The following is a 17,700-nucleotide window of genomic DNA, read 5'->3' as shown; positions in this document are numbered from 1 at the left end:
GGAGGACTATTCTTAATGAATATTGTAAAATAAACCTTCCAAAGATCTAGTGGAGCCCAAATGGAATCCCTTCTGCTAGAAGGTTTCTAGTTTATTTGAACCCTCTCTGGATATGAACATGAATTCATGCTAAACTGAGTGGGTGTAAGGAATGTCACATTTTTGACATTGTTTTTGCTTATAGTCATAGGTTGTGGTGCATTATGTTTTTATTTTTGTGTTCTGTTTTTTTTTTTTTTTTTTCTTCTATAGACAAACTGCCTGAATTTATTTATAGGGTTAGTAAAAACATATGCTTATGCCCTACATTTGAATGGATATCCACTTAAAAAATTTTTTCTTGTGTGTCAAGTGGCTCCCACACAACCTACAATTGGTCTGAGACAAGCTGGACAGCTTTCAGAATGTAGTTATGCAAAAAAAAAAAGAAAAAAAAGAAAAAAAAAAGAAAAAAGAAACATACAAGAAAAAAAAACACAAACAAAAGCCCTGCAGCAACAAATGACATGAACTTCTTTGTCTATAATGTTAAGGTCTGTATGATTAATGTCAGATCATTGAATTGAGCTAACTCTGCCTTTCACTTGTGCATTTTTATCAGGTTGCAGCAGCACAGGATAAGCTACAGAAGTACAAAGTGTCCCACAGCTAAATTAATCACCCATGAACTTTATTCATTCATCAGTTATGTGGTCTTCTTTCACTTTGGTCACTGGGGTGTTCTGGTTGCATCAAACGTGCTGCCCAGCAATGGGCCTTTTTTTTTTTTTTTTTTTTTTTTTTTTTTTTTTTTTTTTTTTTTGCAAAATGTCACAATTTAGTTGTTTTTTTGTTTTTGTTTTTTTTTTTAAATTGGCATTTTTTTACATGTAGCTTAAAAAAAATCCAACCTGACATGGCTGACCATCCCAAGCACTTTTAAAAATGTATATGGAGTATATTTTCTGCTGTATCGCTTCATTTTGTTATTCATTCTCACTTTCAAATATTATGTGATCGCTTATGATAAACCCAGTGTCTTGCTGCCCTTTTTACCTCACTCCAGACTTCAGAGCACCCTGGATGTGATCCAACACAGCCTTTTTGTTTCATTTTTTTCTTTAAAAGAAGTAGTCTCTTCTGTCCAGACTTATGTTTTTAAACTCACAGATTTTTGTCAGATGTCATACTAAAAGATGGTACACTGCATTATGCAAATTGGCTTCAAAAGAAGTTTCTCCCAATGCGCCGGGGTCTCGTCACTGCAAGCCTGGGATACATTTAGGATGTAAACTGCTCATAGTCGTACAAGGATGCAGATTAGAAACTGAATTGAGAGTTTTTGTGTCGGCGTAGCATCAGAAATTTTCCAGGTTGTCTTTACATTCCTGAGTGGCAAAAAAAAACAAGTAGCGGCCTGTGTCTTTATGGAAGCAAAAAAAAAAACCAAGCAATCTGGAATGAGCCAATATGTCAATATGTTTTGTGCCCTGCTAAGTGTAACCCTGTGCTGTCCCGACTACTGCCTGCTGCTGCTGCTGTTTGGCAAAGATATCACCATTCCGTTTGTTTGGGGTCGATGCGCTGCTAAATGTAGCGCAGCAAGAATGGAAAATGATGTATGAGAATTTTGTTTTTTTGGGATTTTTTTTCTGCTCTATCAAATAATAAAATAACTAATTTTAACCCCCTTTTTATGGTCAGTTTGCTTGTTCATTTGGTATGCATGCTCAAGTTTTTTCTGTTTAGACTTTAAGAACAACAACAAAAAACACAAACACACCTTAGGGGAGAGGATTTAGGTTGCCCAGTTACTCTGGGTGAAACATTGATAGAAAGTTGTGTATTGCTGTATGACACAAGTCAGTGTGTAGCGACTCTGTTGTTTTAAGCTTCAGCACTGCTAAAAAAAATGAAGGAAAACACAAGAATTAGCATGTTACTTCAATATTATAAGCATTTGTCATATGCAGAGTAAAATAAAAATGTTTCCCTGTAAAATGAAATTCTTACTTTGCTGCTTGTACTGGAGTGTGAAAAGCAAGAGGTATAAAATCAAAATAAGAAGATAAAGAGGAGCATGCAAAATAAAATGGATATAAACAATATTTAAAGACACATTTTGGGTATCTCAATCTGCCTACTTGGGAAGTAACCTGCTATAAAGATGGAGCAGGTAACAAATGGAAATGAGATACCATTAGCAAGACAACCGCTCTAAAGAAATGGTCTTGATGGAGGAGATTGCATTCCCTGCAAGGTCTGGCGTTTTGCATGGAGGAGATACCAGAAGATGTGGATGGGGCCGTAGGAGAACAACCTAGCAGCATGGATGCTTTCGGCTCCTTTTTGCACAGAGGAACAAGAAAAGCACTGCCTGAGCCTCACAAAATGACCATCAGCAGGCCACTAATGTTCATGTTTCTGCTCAGACTGACAGAAACAGACTCTGTGAGGATGATGTGAAGGCCTGATGGCCATAGGTGGGACCTGTGCCGACAGCCCTGCATCATGGAGCCTGATTGCCAGAGAGTACCAGGATTGGCAGATTTGCTGTTGGTGTCCGCTGCTCTTCGTGGATAAAAGCAGGTTCACACTGAACACATGTAACAGATAAGAGTTGCTGTGAAGAGTGTTCTGCTATGTACAACATTGTGCAGCATGACCTGTTGGTAGTGTGTTAGAGATGCTCTGATAAAGCATTTTCTTGGAGGGCCAAACAGACCTCCATGTGCTGGCCAGAGCGCCAGAGCTACCCAGACTGTCATAAGGTATTGGGATTAGATCCTCAGACCACATGCTGCTGCAGCGGAACTACTGTTCCTTCTGAAGCATGACAATGCAAAACCCTAATGTGGTTGCATTGTGTCAGCAAGGACTAAGGCATTCACGGTAAGGACTGGCCTGCCTTTTCACCACACCTGAATCCAACTGAGCACCTCTGGGACATCATATCTCGTTCCATTCAACGTTACCATGTCACACAACAGACTGTTCAGGGGTTGACTGATTGCCTGGTCCACGTCTGGAAGGAGATCCCTCTGGAGAGTCATCAGAATCATTCTGAGGAGTTCCCACATAATGTACTCTGACTTTTCCACTTTCATTATAGGTACTATTCTGAATCCAGACCTCCATGGGTTGATGATTTGAATGATTGATCATTCTTATGTTATTTTGTTTTCAACACATTCACTATGTGATGAATAAAGCAGTGCAAATCCAGTTTCTTCCCCTTCTCTAATGTAAAAACTGGACAACACAACTTCTTGCACAAGAAGCAGCTTGTGCACAAAGAGTTTTGCACAAGCTGCTTATTGACCCTTTAATTTGTGTCAGGTGTGTTGTTAAAAAAAGAAACATCTAAAACCTGCAGCAGAGTGGCCAGTCCAAAGTTGGTGATTCTAGACTGAAAACATGATGTATCGCAGTGAACTTATGAACAAATGTGGCTTATAGGAGCAACTCTTTCAGAATGTGGTGGTACACAGTAACTGTGACCAGTTCAATGTGCGCACATCTATGTGAAATTAGGGTCAGGTGTTTTTAGACAGTAGGATGACAGTCAAGTATGAGTAGGTGTTTGCATTATTTAAAGAACAGGGACCCAATTAGACATAAGCTTCACATGTGTATGCAGTTGCCTCATCAACACATTGATTGTATTTCGAATGAACACAGAAAGAAAGTTTTGAAGCTTATCAGGGTGGAATATGTTCAAAATCCCCTTTAAACAGTATTTCAAACAAATGGAGGAAATTCCAAAAAGACTACTTCCATTATGACAAAAGCTCAAGAAGAAATGAAGCACAAATGAAGTATTTAAAATGACAAACAACCAAAGAAATAAATAAAAGGCGGACAAGCCAAGTGGCAAGGCAAATGTCTTAGAAACAACACATGAGAGGTATGAACTAAGTCTTGACAGGTATTGCACTTTAAGAAAGCCCCAGCTCTGGTCCTCCAGGGCCACAATCTTGCAAGTTTTCAATGTTGCAACACACTTAAATCAAGCTAATCAGTAATTGTGCAGAACTTCATAGGCTGTTGGATCCAATTGATGGAAGCATGTGTGTTGGAACAGGGATGCATCAAAAACCTGCAGGACAGTGGCCCAACTTTGGGCACCCCTGCTTTAAGATTTGAATACATGACCTCATTTGTTAACTTTACTCGATTTAGAGCTCTCTTGCCCGTGTCTCCAAATTAGACTAAGGAGTTCAGAACATAGATGAATAATTTAGAGCTCGTCTGGATTTGGATCATAGTTTTGCAAGAATAAAGGTTTATTTCTGCAAACCCTTTATTTCAAGCACCAACCCCTAGATGGCAGAGTCTGCCTACATTCCTTCTCCTCATGCACTATGTTTGTCTTCAGTTACTCTTGCAGAAACTGAATCTAATGTGTGTACATTCATCAGCATGACAGAATTCAACCATTTGAATTCTCAAAAGTTTTGCATAGATGTGTAGCAGCAGTCTGAAGGCTTGACTTTGTTAGTTGAGCTGTAACCTGTGAATGAAAAGAGAAAATTGAATAGAAAAGGGGAGACCTGTAAAAAAAGACAGCAGGCTGTTTATCACGACGACCCACTTATGAGGCTTACTTGGCAGTTGCAGGTTTTCCCTGGGAGACTTTCCTCACGTGTATCTGCATGGTTTTGTTTCAGTTTATTTTTTCCTTTTCTTTTACCCGTTTTGTTTTATGTAAACTTGGCACTCACATTTCAAAGTCCGCTTATGGAAAACTGAATATTTGTTTTTCAGACTTTTGCCTTCTGCACATGCCACTCATTGCTTGTAATGGAAACTGCTCATGTGTCCAGTCTGGAATAATAGTGTTATTATTTTACTGAAGGTGATGGATTTAATTTATCTCCCATTATCAGATGAAAGGTGTTTCTGTTGGTGAATCACTGAGCAGTCAAGTGCTTTCCTTTCCCACTTGGGTGCTTGCTCTAGATTCTGCATCAAGGGACCTCTTTTTTTTTTTTTTTTTTTTTTTTTACCAAGAAGCATGCATATGCGAGTGTGTGTGTGTGTGTCTTTACGCTTGTGTGATCTTGGGGGAAGTGATGGAAGGGGGGTCTTACCCTAGATGAGTGAACGTCTATGATTGTGGCAGCGTGAGCCAATCAGCCGATGAGCACCATGCCTCCTGATTCTTAATTGGCTGGATTTCCCAGCAAGAGCAGCTGATACACGGAGCCAGCTGGGTTTGTCAGACAGTGAGCCGGGAACACAGAGCCAAAGATACAGCGAGGAGAACAAGAGATATAGACGCGAGATTCAGTGAGCGTATGTGTGCGTATGTGTGTGTGTGTGTGTGTGTGTGTGCTTCAGCAAGTGATTACCTTCTAACATCTGAACCAATCAAGAGCCGTGCAGAACGGTACAGACAGAGGGAGCCCATTTAGATTCTCAGTCTGAGAGGTAGACAGTGTGTTTATTGAATCAGAGTCAGGGAGAGGGAACGGAAGTGTTTTCTTTGGAGGAGCACAGCTCACCCTTTCTCGTGTTTGCTGAGTCGTGCTGGGTGAAAACAGATGGACAAGATGAACCACAGCTCAGCTGAAGCAGAGACTGAAAGCATAGAACCACTGCGCTACCTCAGGTAGGCACCTGCCCAGCCCCATTCTATTCTATTCTATTCTATTCTATTCTATTCTATTCTATTCTATTCATACTGGAGTACAGTTGCCAATTCACATGAAAAGCAGCAGTGAGGAGCTGATAACGACAAGCCGAATTAGACAGGAGAGACAGAGAGGGATGTCCACATCTGTCCTCATGTGAACCCTAAATGTGGTAACAATCTGGAAAAATAAACTGTTTAAAAGAAAAAATATGAGATTATAGATAATAAAGGAGTTATCTAAGTCACCAGCACTGGTGATGAAGGTTAGGATTTGATCATGATGTCTGCAGAAATACCCTGATGTGCGCCAGGTAACTTCTATATTGCATTATTTTCCGTTAACTTCTTTTCTTGTACACTATAAGTCAAAAGTTTGGACAGCGTTTTACATTAAATCCTATTTAAGTTTACACTCCTCCACTCCTCTAAAGTCTTGAATTGAATTATATCTACAAGCTTTAACCATCCATGCTAAATTTGGTATATGAGCTGACATACTGCTAGTCGAGCCACATAACTTGTAACTTGTTTTGGATGAGATATGCAGAGAAGTTGTTCTTCTATCTGCCCTCAAAACTACTTTTCCTTTCTGAGAGAAAGGGAAAATAATAACAAAAAGCTGAAATTAAAGTTCAGGTCTTGATTTTGAATTCTACTCAATCATAGCATCAGAGTTTGGGGAATTTTCAGACACCAATGCAAATGAAGTTTGAATATTTTCATACAATTTTCAATCTAATAAACAAAAAGAGCTTGAATAATGAAAGGAAAAGGGAGCAAATACAGACACAAAATGTACATCATTATTTTCTCCATGTTTGACTTAACTGCCTAAGAATATGTGACTGTCCCACTTTGATTTTGACAGTGAAAAATTTTTCTTCATAAAAAAACAGCATAGTGCTGAAGGCTACAAGGTAGAAGACAAAGATCTTTGTAACGTAATAAAATATTTGACACTGAACTTGTGGCGGTGCCTTCAGGATGTGGCACTAAGAAGAAAAATAAAGATAGAAGTCAGTGAAGGTTAATGCAGGTTGTAGAGGAAAAGACCATGATAGAGCTTTTGAATTGCCAGGAGCCTTCTGGCATGCTGGTTCCAAACGTATCGATGCTACTGACTGAACCAAGCCAGCCTTGGACTGCACTATTTCTAAAAAAAACAAACATTTATAAAAATACAGTCTTTAGTGTGGAATCCAAAGAGTTTTTGGGAAAGCAATGCATCAAGTTAGTTTAGGTGCCAGAAAATCCCAAGAAAAAGACCACCTCAATAAAATCTGGTGGTAATCCTCTCATGGTTTGGAGCTGCTCTGCAGACTCTTGTATCACAGACATGGACTAAAGAATAGAATCTGCAGGTAACCAAAAGATGTGAGACCAAAATGTGTTTTCTAGTGTCAGAAAATTTGGCTCTGAAGAGACGATCTCCAGGCTTTTTACTCTGAAACACACAGCAGGTTGTTGTCTTCATTTCATGATGCAAAAATTCTTTTTTTTAATCTTTCCTTGAAGGTATCTAAAAATCTGTTGCCAACAAGCAACTGTACAAGTAGGACTCACAAACACTTTGTATTGAATAGCAACTACTAGTGGCTTTCCCAGCCTCTGACACACACACACACACACACCGTGCACATCGACTCTAATTGACCTCTGAATCCATTTTTGACTCATAATAATGATCTGCAGTCAATTTAAGGTATACTGTGCAACCAGCCAATAATAATTGTGATAAAACCTGAGACACACACACACACACAAGCACACACAAATATGCAGTGCAAATAAGAGTAAAGCCTAAAAATCAATGTGTTCACCAGAAAAAACGCTTGAAAAGTCTAATTCATGTAGTCATTCGATTCATTTATTAATATCAAAGTTTCTGACATTGTGGACAGTGAGTTAATTTAACACAGGATGAAAATGTATTAATCAGAAATTTCAAGGGATGTAGAGCCTTGTTACAGTCTAGTGTGAAGAAGATTAAAGTTGCCACAAGAATCAAAGGGGAAGCAGGGTGATAGAAGAGCTAGTCGCTTTTATTTTCATTTTTCTTTTCTTTTACTACCTCTTAGATTTGATCAAATGACAATACTAATGTCTGGGAATGAAATAAGAGGCAAACATTTTTCATTCATTTCATTCATTCATTCACAATCTGAGAAATCCCTTTGGAAGACATCAAAAAGTAATCATTTATACAGAGTAACAGGAGGGTTACTGTGTGAATGCTTGGATACTTTGTCCCCAATGCAGTTTGTTTAATCTCCTGCACATCGAGTGACTTGTCTCTAAGGGGAAAACCTCACCATAACCCCCCCTCCCTTCCCACAACCACTACCACCACCCCCACCTTTTAAAAAAAATATATAAATGACTCTGTCAACAGATTACCCAATATGTGTGCACATATGGTATCTGAACAGATTAAATTTGTACCTCTGCAGTGACGCTAATAGTAGCGCTGACAATCAAGGCCACTAATTTAACTGCCGGAAAACTCCCGACACCCCTGTATTTTATTGTCTCCTTTTTCTTGCCATATTATCAGCGCATGTTGGAGAAGCTTAATTAACACTCCTCAGTAACATGTAATTGCAGTCTCGGCACTGCCTCCATTTGCATTCTCCATCATGCGTGTTGACATCTGAGCAGCTGAGGCTGGAAGACTAACTACCACCCAAGAGGCTTTGTCCCAGTCTTCATCCTTTCAGATCTCTCCTGGCAGTCAATTAACACAGTCAATTAAAGTCATGAAACATTGTTGCAGGAGAAGCTGACTTTACTTCTGTCAGTGTAAGAGTCAATGAACAATATGCACAGATGTGGAGATAAGCAAACTAGGTAAGGATTATGCAAACAAATAATAGTTTATTTGAGCTGTTATATTATAAATAATAGTTTATACAGAGATAATTGCTCTTTGGCATGTAAAGCTCCAGGTGAAAACCTTTTGATGTAGCTGTTAAATAACCTGTTATAATTAGATAGAAATTGTAAGTAATGTATTTGTGAGAGATGAGCTGAAACCAATTATGGTAATTCATGACATTTTCAATATATGGCAGTCCTGCTGTGTTGGCATGATAATGATTATGACAGAAAAAAGATAAAAATTAACTCTGAGCACAACTCATCTTTGACAACACTTGTACATGTATATATACACACATATGACCAGATCAAGCAACTACTCACAGAAATCGACTTAGATTTCTCCACATTATTTTTTTAAGGAGCCAGCTCTAAGTTAAGGTGCAGTTATCACTCTGCATTGCTGTTGCTGCCATGCTGGAGGCAGTGTAAACAGTGAATGTGTTTCTGAGCCAATGATGCCTTGGTCTTGGATCTGGCACAGTTGCTCGTAGCTACAGGTACAGCTTCTGAAAGATCAGATGAGTAAAGCGGAAAGTGCACATTGTGGGCTGTTGTGTCTTACTGAAGCAAATATTTTGCTTGAAGACTTGAAATTACCTTTGTGCAAATGTTGGCTTGGTTAAGAATATTCTAACAAATGGTAAAACTTTCCAATAAATAAATAAATTAATAGTTACTTTAATTTGTTTTGTTTATATCAGCCACAATCAGTTTGTCCATTTCCAAAAATACAATCAAGTAAAACAAAAACAAAATAGGCAGAAGCAAAGCTTGTATGCCTAATAATGTACGCTTACAAGTAGAGTTACCTTAAATTTACAAAGAATAAAGGCAGATACATTACATACACAATGTGTGACTTTTAAAAAGAAAAATCATTTTATAAAGTTGCATATCTCTCAAAAATAAACTGATAAATCATCTTTTTAAATAGAAATAAAGAATTAAATAAAGGCTTAAATAGGGTTGAATAAACAAATAATTATATTTTTGTGAATAAATAACTATATTTTTCTTTACCTTTTCTTTTAAATTACACAAACAGATTTACAGAGAAAAATATGTCTGTATACATCAAGATGTCTAAATTGACCTGTGTTGTTTTTATGTCCCTCTTGGGTTTACAAAGATAAATATTGGACTTATTGTTATTCCTCTGGCCTGTCTACCTCCTCTCAGCTCCCTGCTACAAATTCCCAGGTTGGCAGCTGCATTTGCTTGTGACAGCTTCAGCATTTATTTATAGGCCAAATGTAATGACTGGGACAGAGAATCAGAAATGCAAACAGTGAAAACAGAGGGCAGCTATAAATTGCAACCATTGCAGTGTTTGGCCATCATTTTCCTCCTCCATTATAGTCAGATTAGCTTTGAGAGTTCCACATTCATCATATTCAAGACAAACATGTAGGCTGGGAAAAGAGAAAGTTAAGCAGAGAGGGGGCTGCAGGGATCTGACTAATGCCTGCTTTCATGTTAGGTATGGGATCTACACGATGTTTGTTATTTTTCTTTTCACATTTGCATTTCTTTGTGAAGTTGTAAAGTGTGAGCCAACAAAAAAAAATAACCAGATACCTCCAAGAGCCTCAAACAAGACAAATGCTGCATGCTTTCATGTCTTATAGTGCCTGTAAGTGCTGGTTTCCAGTGGGAATTGGCACTAAGGAGTGCAGTCAGGTCAGTAAAAGCAAAGCAACGGTGATTGCCAGCCAAACTCTGTTTATAAAAGGTACCTAAAGAATGAAACGAAGCTCTGTGCATAACTGTACTGTACATACTTACTTGCTGTACGGTTGTGGTATTGTCAGTGACTTAACATTGTTAGATTTGTTACACTTTTAGCCAGGTAATATGTGTATAATGTGAAAAAAAAATCTAACAGTAGGTTCTTTCAGCTTAGTTTAATCTATATATTTATTAAGTGTAGAAGTCTCCAGATCTACTGACATGAGAAGAAGTCAAACAAGTAGATTGGGCACTATTATTATCAACTGTCCTATCAGAATCAGAATCAGAATCAGAATCAGACTTTTATTGCCATTGTCTTTGAATCAATTTACAGACTAGGAACTTGTTTCGGTGATAAGGTCCTGAATAATAAAAGTAATAAGAAAAACACTGAATAATAATGTAAAACTGGAAATACAGCTATTTTACAAGTATTTTACAAAGAAGGTATGGCATGCAGAAAAATGAACATATATACAAATAAACTGTTTTTTTGTTAAAAATATATAATAAAAGTAAAGGTGATAGTAATATCTTCTGTAGACATGCAGATATGTACAGTATGAACAATATGAACAGTAGCATCCAAACAACTGTGCAAATTAGCAATGCAATAGATGAAGTGATGTGACATGAATTATTTAAGTGACTGGAGTTAGAAAGTGTCCAGCTCAGGTATTATAAGTGTTCATAGGTTTTGTGATATATGATATGATATATTACATATATTTGCATAGTAATAGAAGAGTATTTGTGCCTGTAAAGATGTAAATACAGTGCCAGGCGTTTACATGATAACTTCAGCTATTTTGAGTAACTATGTAATTACATTAGTCCAGGGATGAGTGAAGTTGTTTCTAAGGTAGTATACATATCTAAGAGCTGCAGTCCTGCAGGTTTTGAATGTTTCCTGCTGCAGCGCACTCAGATTAATCGGATTAATGAGTCAACATGAATAGGCAGCATTTGGCAACAAGCAGGAGAATCTATAATTCAAATTAAGTGTTGGAACAGCGACACATCTAAAAACCTGCAGACATGCACTTTTCTTCTTCGAAGGAAACAAATCTGATATCCAGATTTGAACTCTGATGCTACATTGTAAACAACACCAGCAGTTTATAATGTACAGTCAGTTGTCTGACATATTTTACAAATGTCAAACAAAAGCAATATGATGTGTTTACGATGCTACTGCCACAAGATCTGAGCGCTCTTTTCTGTTTGTATGCTCCTGTCTTATGATGTTGCTTCATCTGTGCACCACCCGCATGCCCCAGTGGTTTAACAGCATACTTGTTCTTACACTATCAATGGATCTTACACTGACTGTATAATCTACCATAAAACCTTTAGTCTATTTCAATAAATTTGGAAATGGACCACTGACCAGCTTGCACACTCAAAAATAGAGGTACCAGCTTGTACCTAAAAAGGTACAAATGCTTGTCGCTGGGGGTGTACTCTTTTGAGAGACATTTCTGTACCCTTCAGTTCTGGTCTATTTTTGTACCTTATCAAGTTCAACCTCACCTTTTCAAGTTATGTTTTTTATGTTTTCCACAGCATTAGGCCTGGTCCATTCCACTTAGCAATATTATCTTATCTTTAATCTAGAAATAATCTTCAAAAACTCAAAATACCGACCAGCCATACACTTAGTTTGCAGCATCTGACCTTCATTGTCTGGTGTAGTAAATGACTGTTTAGTAGTACTACTGTCATCACTCAACTCTGCTGTAGTTTGTAACATTACAGCCATTAACATTACATTTTTCAATGCTGCAGGTACCCTTATGGTCAAAATGGTACAAATTTGTACTTCATGTCACTTTGAACCCTTTTTCGTACTCTGAAGGTGTGCTTCTGGTCTCTTAAAGACCAGTATTGTACTTTTGAGAGAACATTTCTTTAAAATGTACCTATAGGTACAGAAATGTCCTTATCTTGTACCTCTATTTTTGAGAGTGTGTGGTACATTATATTTAATTGCGGGGTCCAGTCCACATACTTATGTGATACTGATGTAAAAATGGTGATAAAAAGACCAATATTTACAGTTTTATTTCCAGTACAACAGACAACATAAATCCAGAAGACATTTGACTATGTCATGAAAAGTATTACCTCATCTTGAGTTAGCAGGCAACATGCTAAAAACGTTGGAATATGGATTTTATTTAAGACTGTAGGATTTCACTTTTAACCAAACAAGAATTTCCTTTCTTTTATTTGGGAAAACGCAAAGCTAGTTACAGGCTGAAGAGGAATATGGAAACAAAAGCAAATGCAAGGGGGACTAATAATAGTTTCTCACACTGATACATTTATACAATACACCACTTCTCTCCTGAGGTTGAGCTGTTTCAGCTGAGGTTTGATGCTTTCAAATTCATTTGTTGGACATTCCCAAAACACAAAATAGTGCAAATTCAGGTTTAAATTGGTCTCCAGACAGCAGCCTTTGTTAATGAAGGACACAAGAGAGTCATCTGAGGAGAACTGAGCAAGACTCTGACCTCCTCATTATGCCCAAGCTACGAATTATTTAAGGGATTTCTGAGACATCCGAGAGAAAGTGGCATCCTCCCAGAAGTGTCCCAATTTATGCCTTCATATATATATATATATATATATATGTGTGTGTGTGTGTGTGTGTGTATATGTTCTTTTTTGCACTGGCACTTAGTGGTTTAAGACAAATTGATTGAGAATAGTGAAGATTAGAACACTAAATTGAAATAGTGTGGTAAAGTTTGAGTTTATCTTCACTGTGAGTTTGCTTTGACACCCCACATATAATGGGATAGAACTGAATGTCTTTCAAGTGTACTGGTTCAAAGTTGAGTGTGGAGTGTGTAATTGCTTTTTTTGCAGGTGGAATAGCAAACTGTCTGAGCATTAAACTGGCAAGACTGCAAGGGTCAAAGTGTGTTAATTATTTTAAGGGTTAGATTCAGTGGCATGGCATTCATGGTGTATGCTAGAATACGTTTTTGTTTGAATATACATCCACTGTGCGTTTTGTACCTTTCTCTAATTTCTATTAGCTTTCATCTTTGTACTGACCCAGATATCTATGATGGAAAGAGGCCTGTGTGAATGTAGGTGCTGGAGGAAATTTTCTTGGTTAGTTTTAGAAAATAAGAAGCAGCTCAGTACACCCTGTCCTTAAAAACGGTCCCTTCTCCTCAATACTTGTGCCTCCCCCTTATCTTTCTCAGTTAAACAATAGACTATTGATGAGACCTAATTTATTCTACCTTTACAACCGTGATTAAGTCTTAATTGAAATCTAAAAGGCTGCACACTTGAGCACACATAGAACAAGAGCAAAAAATTGTGAATGCATGTGTAGATGTTTCACATGAGTCTTCTCTTCAAGTGCTTGTAAGATTTACTTTACAGGATCTGGTGTCTCTAGCAGCAGAAGATCACACTCAAACATAGCATCTGTTGAGAAACTCTCAGCTAGATGCTTCCAAGCACCTCACTGCTAAATTTCTCAGAGAATATTCATGCCTACACAAGGAGTGTGGATAGAAGAGGCGACTAACGGCACCCTGGACAGCAGGAGACATATTTTCCATTATCTCCAGAATACATGGCACTGCTTTAGGCTTTGTAATTCCAACACACGTTGCAAAGGTATGAGCCAAAATGTAGGAAATGTAGAGACATCAGTGTTCTTTAGTGCCTCAGCCTTTGTGCTGGTGGGGACCATCTGCATCCTTCTTTTGTTTTTCTTTTTTCTTTTTTTTTTTTTTTTTTTAAATGGATTCTGACAATCCATCAAACAAACAAAAACAAACCCAAAAAAGACGCCCTACATAATCACAATGACAGTGCTGCTGTTGCCTCAAGCATACATTGGGTTTAACAGTCAGTGTCTGTGTCCAGTGGCAAGGAAACCTACGTGACAGATGATGTTTGTCTCCATTTTGATTTCTTTTTCTGATTTCATATCCACATACTCGGTGAAACAGAGGCTATTATTAGAGGCAGACCTTTATTTCCTTTGGCAGCTCCACGCAGTTTCTCAATTACCTGCTGCTAATTAAACTTTTGCACTTCTTATCTTTTCACATATTCTCCACCTCTGATATTTCAGGTGGCACATGGTTTCTCTTTTTCCGTTTGTTCAACTCCTTTTGTCCATGCCTCCCTTTTGTGTTCTGATCAGCCTATTTTCCTGCTTCACCCTTACTTCTGGTTACATGTTTTGATGCTGTTACAGCTGTTCGTTTTTACTTCCCTGTTGCTTCTTGTCAAGATCTCAGTAATGCAGTTAGTGAGGGAAAAATCATGGTGACTGATGCATAATGAGGATCAAGCTTTTCCAGTAAGGAGCCCTTTGTATGTATGACTTTCATTTGAATTATTATTCAAATAATACAGCATTAAATTAGAATTGTTATGCTCTGAACTCCACAATGCAATAAAATAAATTCTAATACATTTGATTAAAAAGACAGAGCATGCATGATATTCATGCAGTTTTTAATGAAGACAGGATGCATTATTATTGTTCATGTTGTTTTGTTTACTGCAACAGGAAGTCTTTTTTTTTACTTTATTAAAATCAGACATTTGGTATTATTTGGAATTGATTATCATAACTGCAATTATCTATTGCCACATGCATTAATACATTTATATCTGATTGGCTAAAGCACACAGTTATAAACCATCAAATCTGACAACAAATCTAGTCTGCAGCATTATGGGAAGATTTATTCAGAGATTTCTGCAGCAGGATTCAGAAGTAGAAGAACTTATGATCTTCACCAAGAAGAAAAAGATATTTTCTTCCCTTGACTGAATCGTTACAGGGATAATTGGTTTCTATTAATTTCTTATTTCACACATTCTACTTTTGGCATTTCTTGTTTTTAATTGATGTTTATCAAATAACTTGTGCTTGGCAGAAGAAAAGAAAATTAAATTAAATATAATGATGATGAAATAATATCAATATGAGAGAAATCTGTTAAAGCATTATCTATATAAACCTATTCACGGCATCTCGAAACAATGCAGTAACCTCTGCAGCCACTTTATGCTCTTATGTAACACACATTACTCTGCACCGCCAGCAGTGGAAAACTGTCGGTGTACATTAACTTGCCATGCGGCCATAATGTGGGACCTAAAAGACTCAGATTTAGACTGCCTGGCAAAAACATATTTATGGAGATATGTTCATCCAGCATTTGAAATAATTTTGGTTGTAGCTCATGGAATTCTGGCATCATTCTGGTCGTGTTTATGAAGGCTTTAAACCTAAATCTGCATTTGGATCCTGCCCCCGGCTCAAATGACTTCTCCAGCACAAGCAGTGTTTCCATGTTCGAATCATGGTTGGGATTCTTACTGAGGGTAACTCCAACTAAGAGTTCAGCTACCATGGTAACCATGGACTCTGTGAACCTACAGCACACTTGCTTGTTGACAGGTTTGAGTATCTCCTCATCACGTCAGGAGCACGAGGCAACTGCCAGACAAAAACTGTCCTTTCCTCATTTGTCTGATCGATGGTGAAGCAAACTAGCCTACAAGTTATTTTGGGAGAAGATTTTTAGATGCAGTTTGGAGGTGCTACTTATGACTGTGTAATTGAACATTTGTTGTTTTTTTATTCTGTGGTTTATAGGTACTATATCTGGTCTTACATCTGAGATATAAACCCATTACACTTTCTTTAGAGCAAATTCTTTTATAACAGAATTTATTGTAAATCTATCAAAATAAAAAGTGAGTGGACATTTGTATATGTTAAAAATAGCAGCCTGCTGGGTTCAAAGCAAGTGCAAACGTCAAGAAAATAATATTTACTTTTGTCAATAAAGTTGACTGTGATTACAATCAAAGTTGTAACTATGAGCCTGTAAAACTGAGAAAAGTGGATTTTATTGTTAACTAGGAAAGTAATTCATCTGTCAAATCATAGATTTCTCCCCATGAATCAAAATATAACAATGTTACTTCAGACTGCCGGATTTGCAAATAACATTGGGGGCAAGATTTAGTGTCTCAGTGCATTTTGATATGTAGACTGGTAAAGTTGAGGATAAAATCAACTTCTTTTGGATTAAAGGACAATTACTCTACCTTCTAAGTTCCAACCACACCACTGAGTGGACCATAGACTGTATATGAAAGATGGACAGAGCCTCCGGCGGTTAAACGTGAAGCCTATGCAGAAGTGCATAAAACTGCAGTTTCCCTTTCATCCGCTAGGGGCTGCAAAACAGAGCAAATCCCCATAGACTCCCATGTTAAAAAAAAACCCCAACAACTTCACAGCAGAAATAAACATGTTTACAGCCTGGTTCAAAAATCCATTTTCGGTTTATAAGTCAGGTTTACCTTCATGACAACTGTGGGGGGAGTAAATTTTTTTCTAACTCGCCCGTTTAAAAGTTATTTAATCTCAAAGTTTGGCATATTTAGGGGCATGCCCTTTTGATTGACAGGTACCCAATCTCCTGCTTCAAGTAAGAAGAACGTAGAACAACCGCGGTTTTTAGCCGTTAGCAACGTGACTTAGTTTTGGCCCGCTTACCTCCGTTAGCTGGTTAGCTCCTGTTATCTCCAGGTTAGCTCGGTTAGCTCTTTGATACAGAAAACTAGGAGTTCGCTCGTTGTCAATCTTCTACCATGACAGTCCCAGCCACCCTCTCAGCTCTACTTCTTTGCCCATATTTGTATTTTCCTGGCAAGGTGACACGCATGCCTCTGCCAAGATGGTGATGGTAGGAACTGCCGACCGTACTTTAATTCAGCTCTTCAGAAACCTATGGGTGACATCAAGGAGGCTACGTCCATCTCTAACTACAGTCTATGGCTGGGACAGACCCAGCTTAGGGTAAGGGTACATTACCATCAGGATAGTCCGCTAGACTCGGTCTGATTGGGGAGTTGGCTCAGTTGTTTCCATTCAGACTGAGATAGTATTCAAGCTGCAGTTTGGTCAAACGTGCCAAACCTTTATTATAATATATCCCCATTCCCACCAAAGATGGCGCTGCACTAGTATCTAGCAAAAGAGAGGACAAGACCCGCATCAAGAGGAAAGCTCTTGTTTTCTCGATATAACACAATCGAGAAACAAGAGCAATACAAGATATAACACAAAACTATCGCTGTTAAGGACTGTTAAGAGGACTCTTAACGGGATCGCCATGTATTTACCCGCAATGAAATGCTATGTCAAATGCAGGAAGTGACTTTGTTTGTAGTCCGCTTCCTGTTTTTGGTCCGCTTAAAACAGGCTGAGACCTGCGTTTGTAGGCGGACCGAGTCCGCTTCTTTGGTCCAAATTAGAATTCGTTTGGCGCATTCACAGCTTCCCAAACAAAGCGGACTTTCATGATCATGACCTAAAATTCTCTCTTCTCCCCTTCTTCATTTTCTCCTGTGACTTCAGCAACGTAAATGTTAAGTCATGCATTCACCGTATTTCAGAAGTT

General features: G+C 38.0%; 2 protein-coding genes across 3 annotated transcripts in view; both read left to right on the top strand.

Annotated features, from left to right (window-relative positions):
• gatad2ab (GATA zinc finger domain containing 2Ab) overlaps positions 1–735 on the top strand; it is a 28,139-nt gene extending 27,404 nt beyond the window's left edge. For both annotated transcript variants that reach the window (XM_079244838.1, XM_079244837.1), the window contains exon 11: positions 1–735. This exon is cut by the window's left edge and continues 1,143 nt beyond it. The gene's annotated coding sequence lies outside the window, so the exon portion shown is untranslated.
• Positions 736–5,525: 4,790 nt separating this feature from the next.
• yjefn3 (YjeF N-terminal domain containing 3) overlaps positions 5,526–17,700 on the top strand; it is a gene marked incomplete at both ends in the record, with an annotated part of 43,821 nt that continues 31,646 nt past the window's right edge. The window contains one exon of the mRNA XM_079244689.1: positions 5,526–5,593. Coding sequence (XP_079100815.1) covers positions 5,526–5,593 — 68 coding nt within the window. The remainder of the gene's footprint in view (positions 5,594–17,700) is intronic.

The sequence above is a fragment of the Telmatherina bonti genome, assembly GCF_933228915.1.
Source record: "Telmatherina bonti genome assembly, chromosome: 8".
NCBI classification, from domain to species: Eukaryota; Metazoa; Chordata; class Actinopteri; order Atheriniformes; family Telmatherinidae; genus Telmatherina; species Telmatherina bonti.
This window is presented reverse-complemented; position numbering and strand designations above follow the sequence as displayed.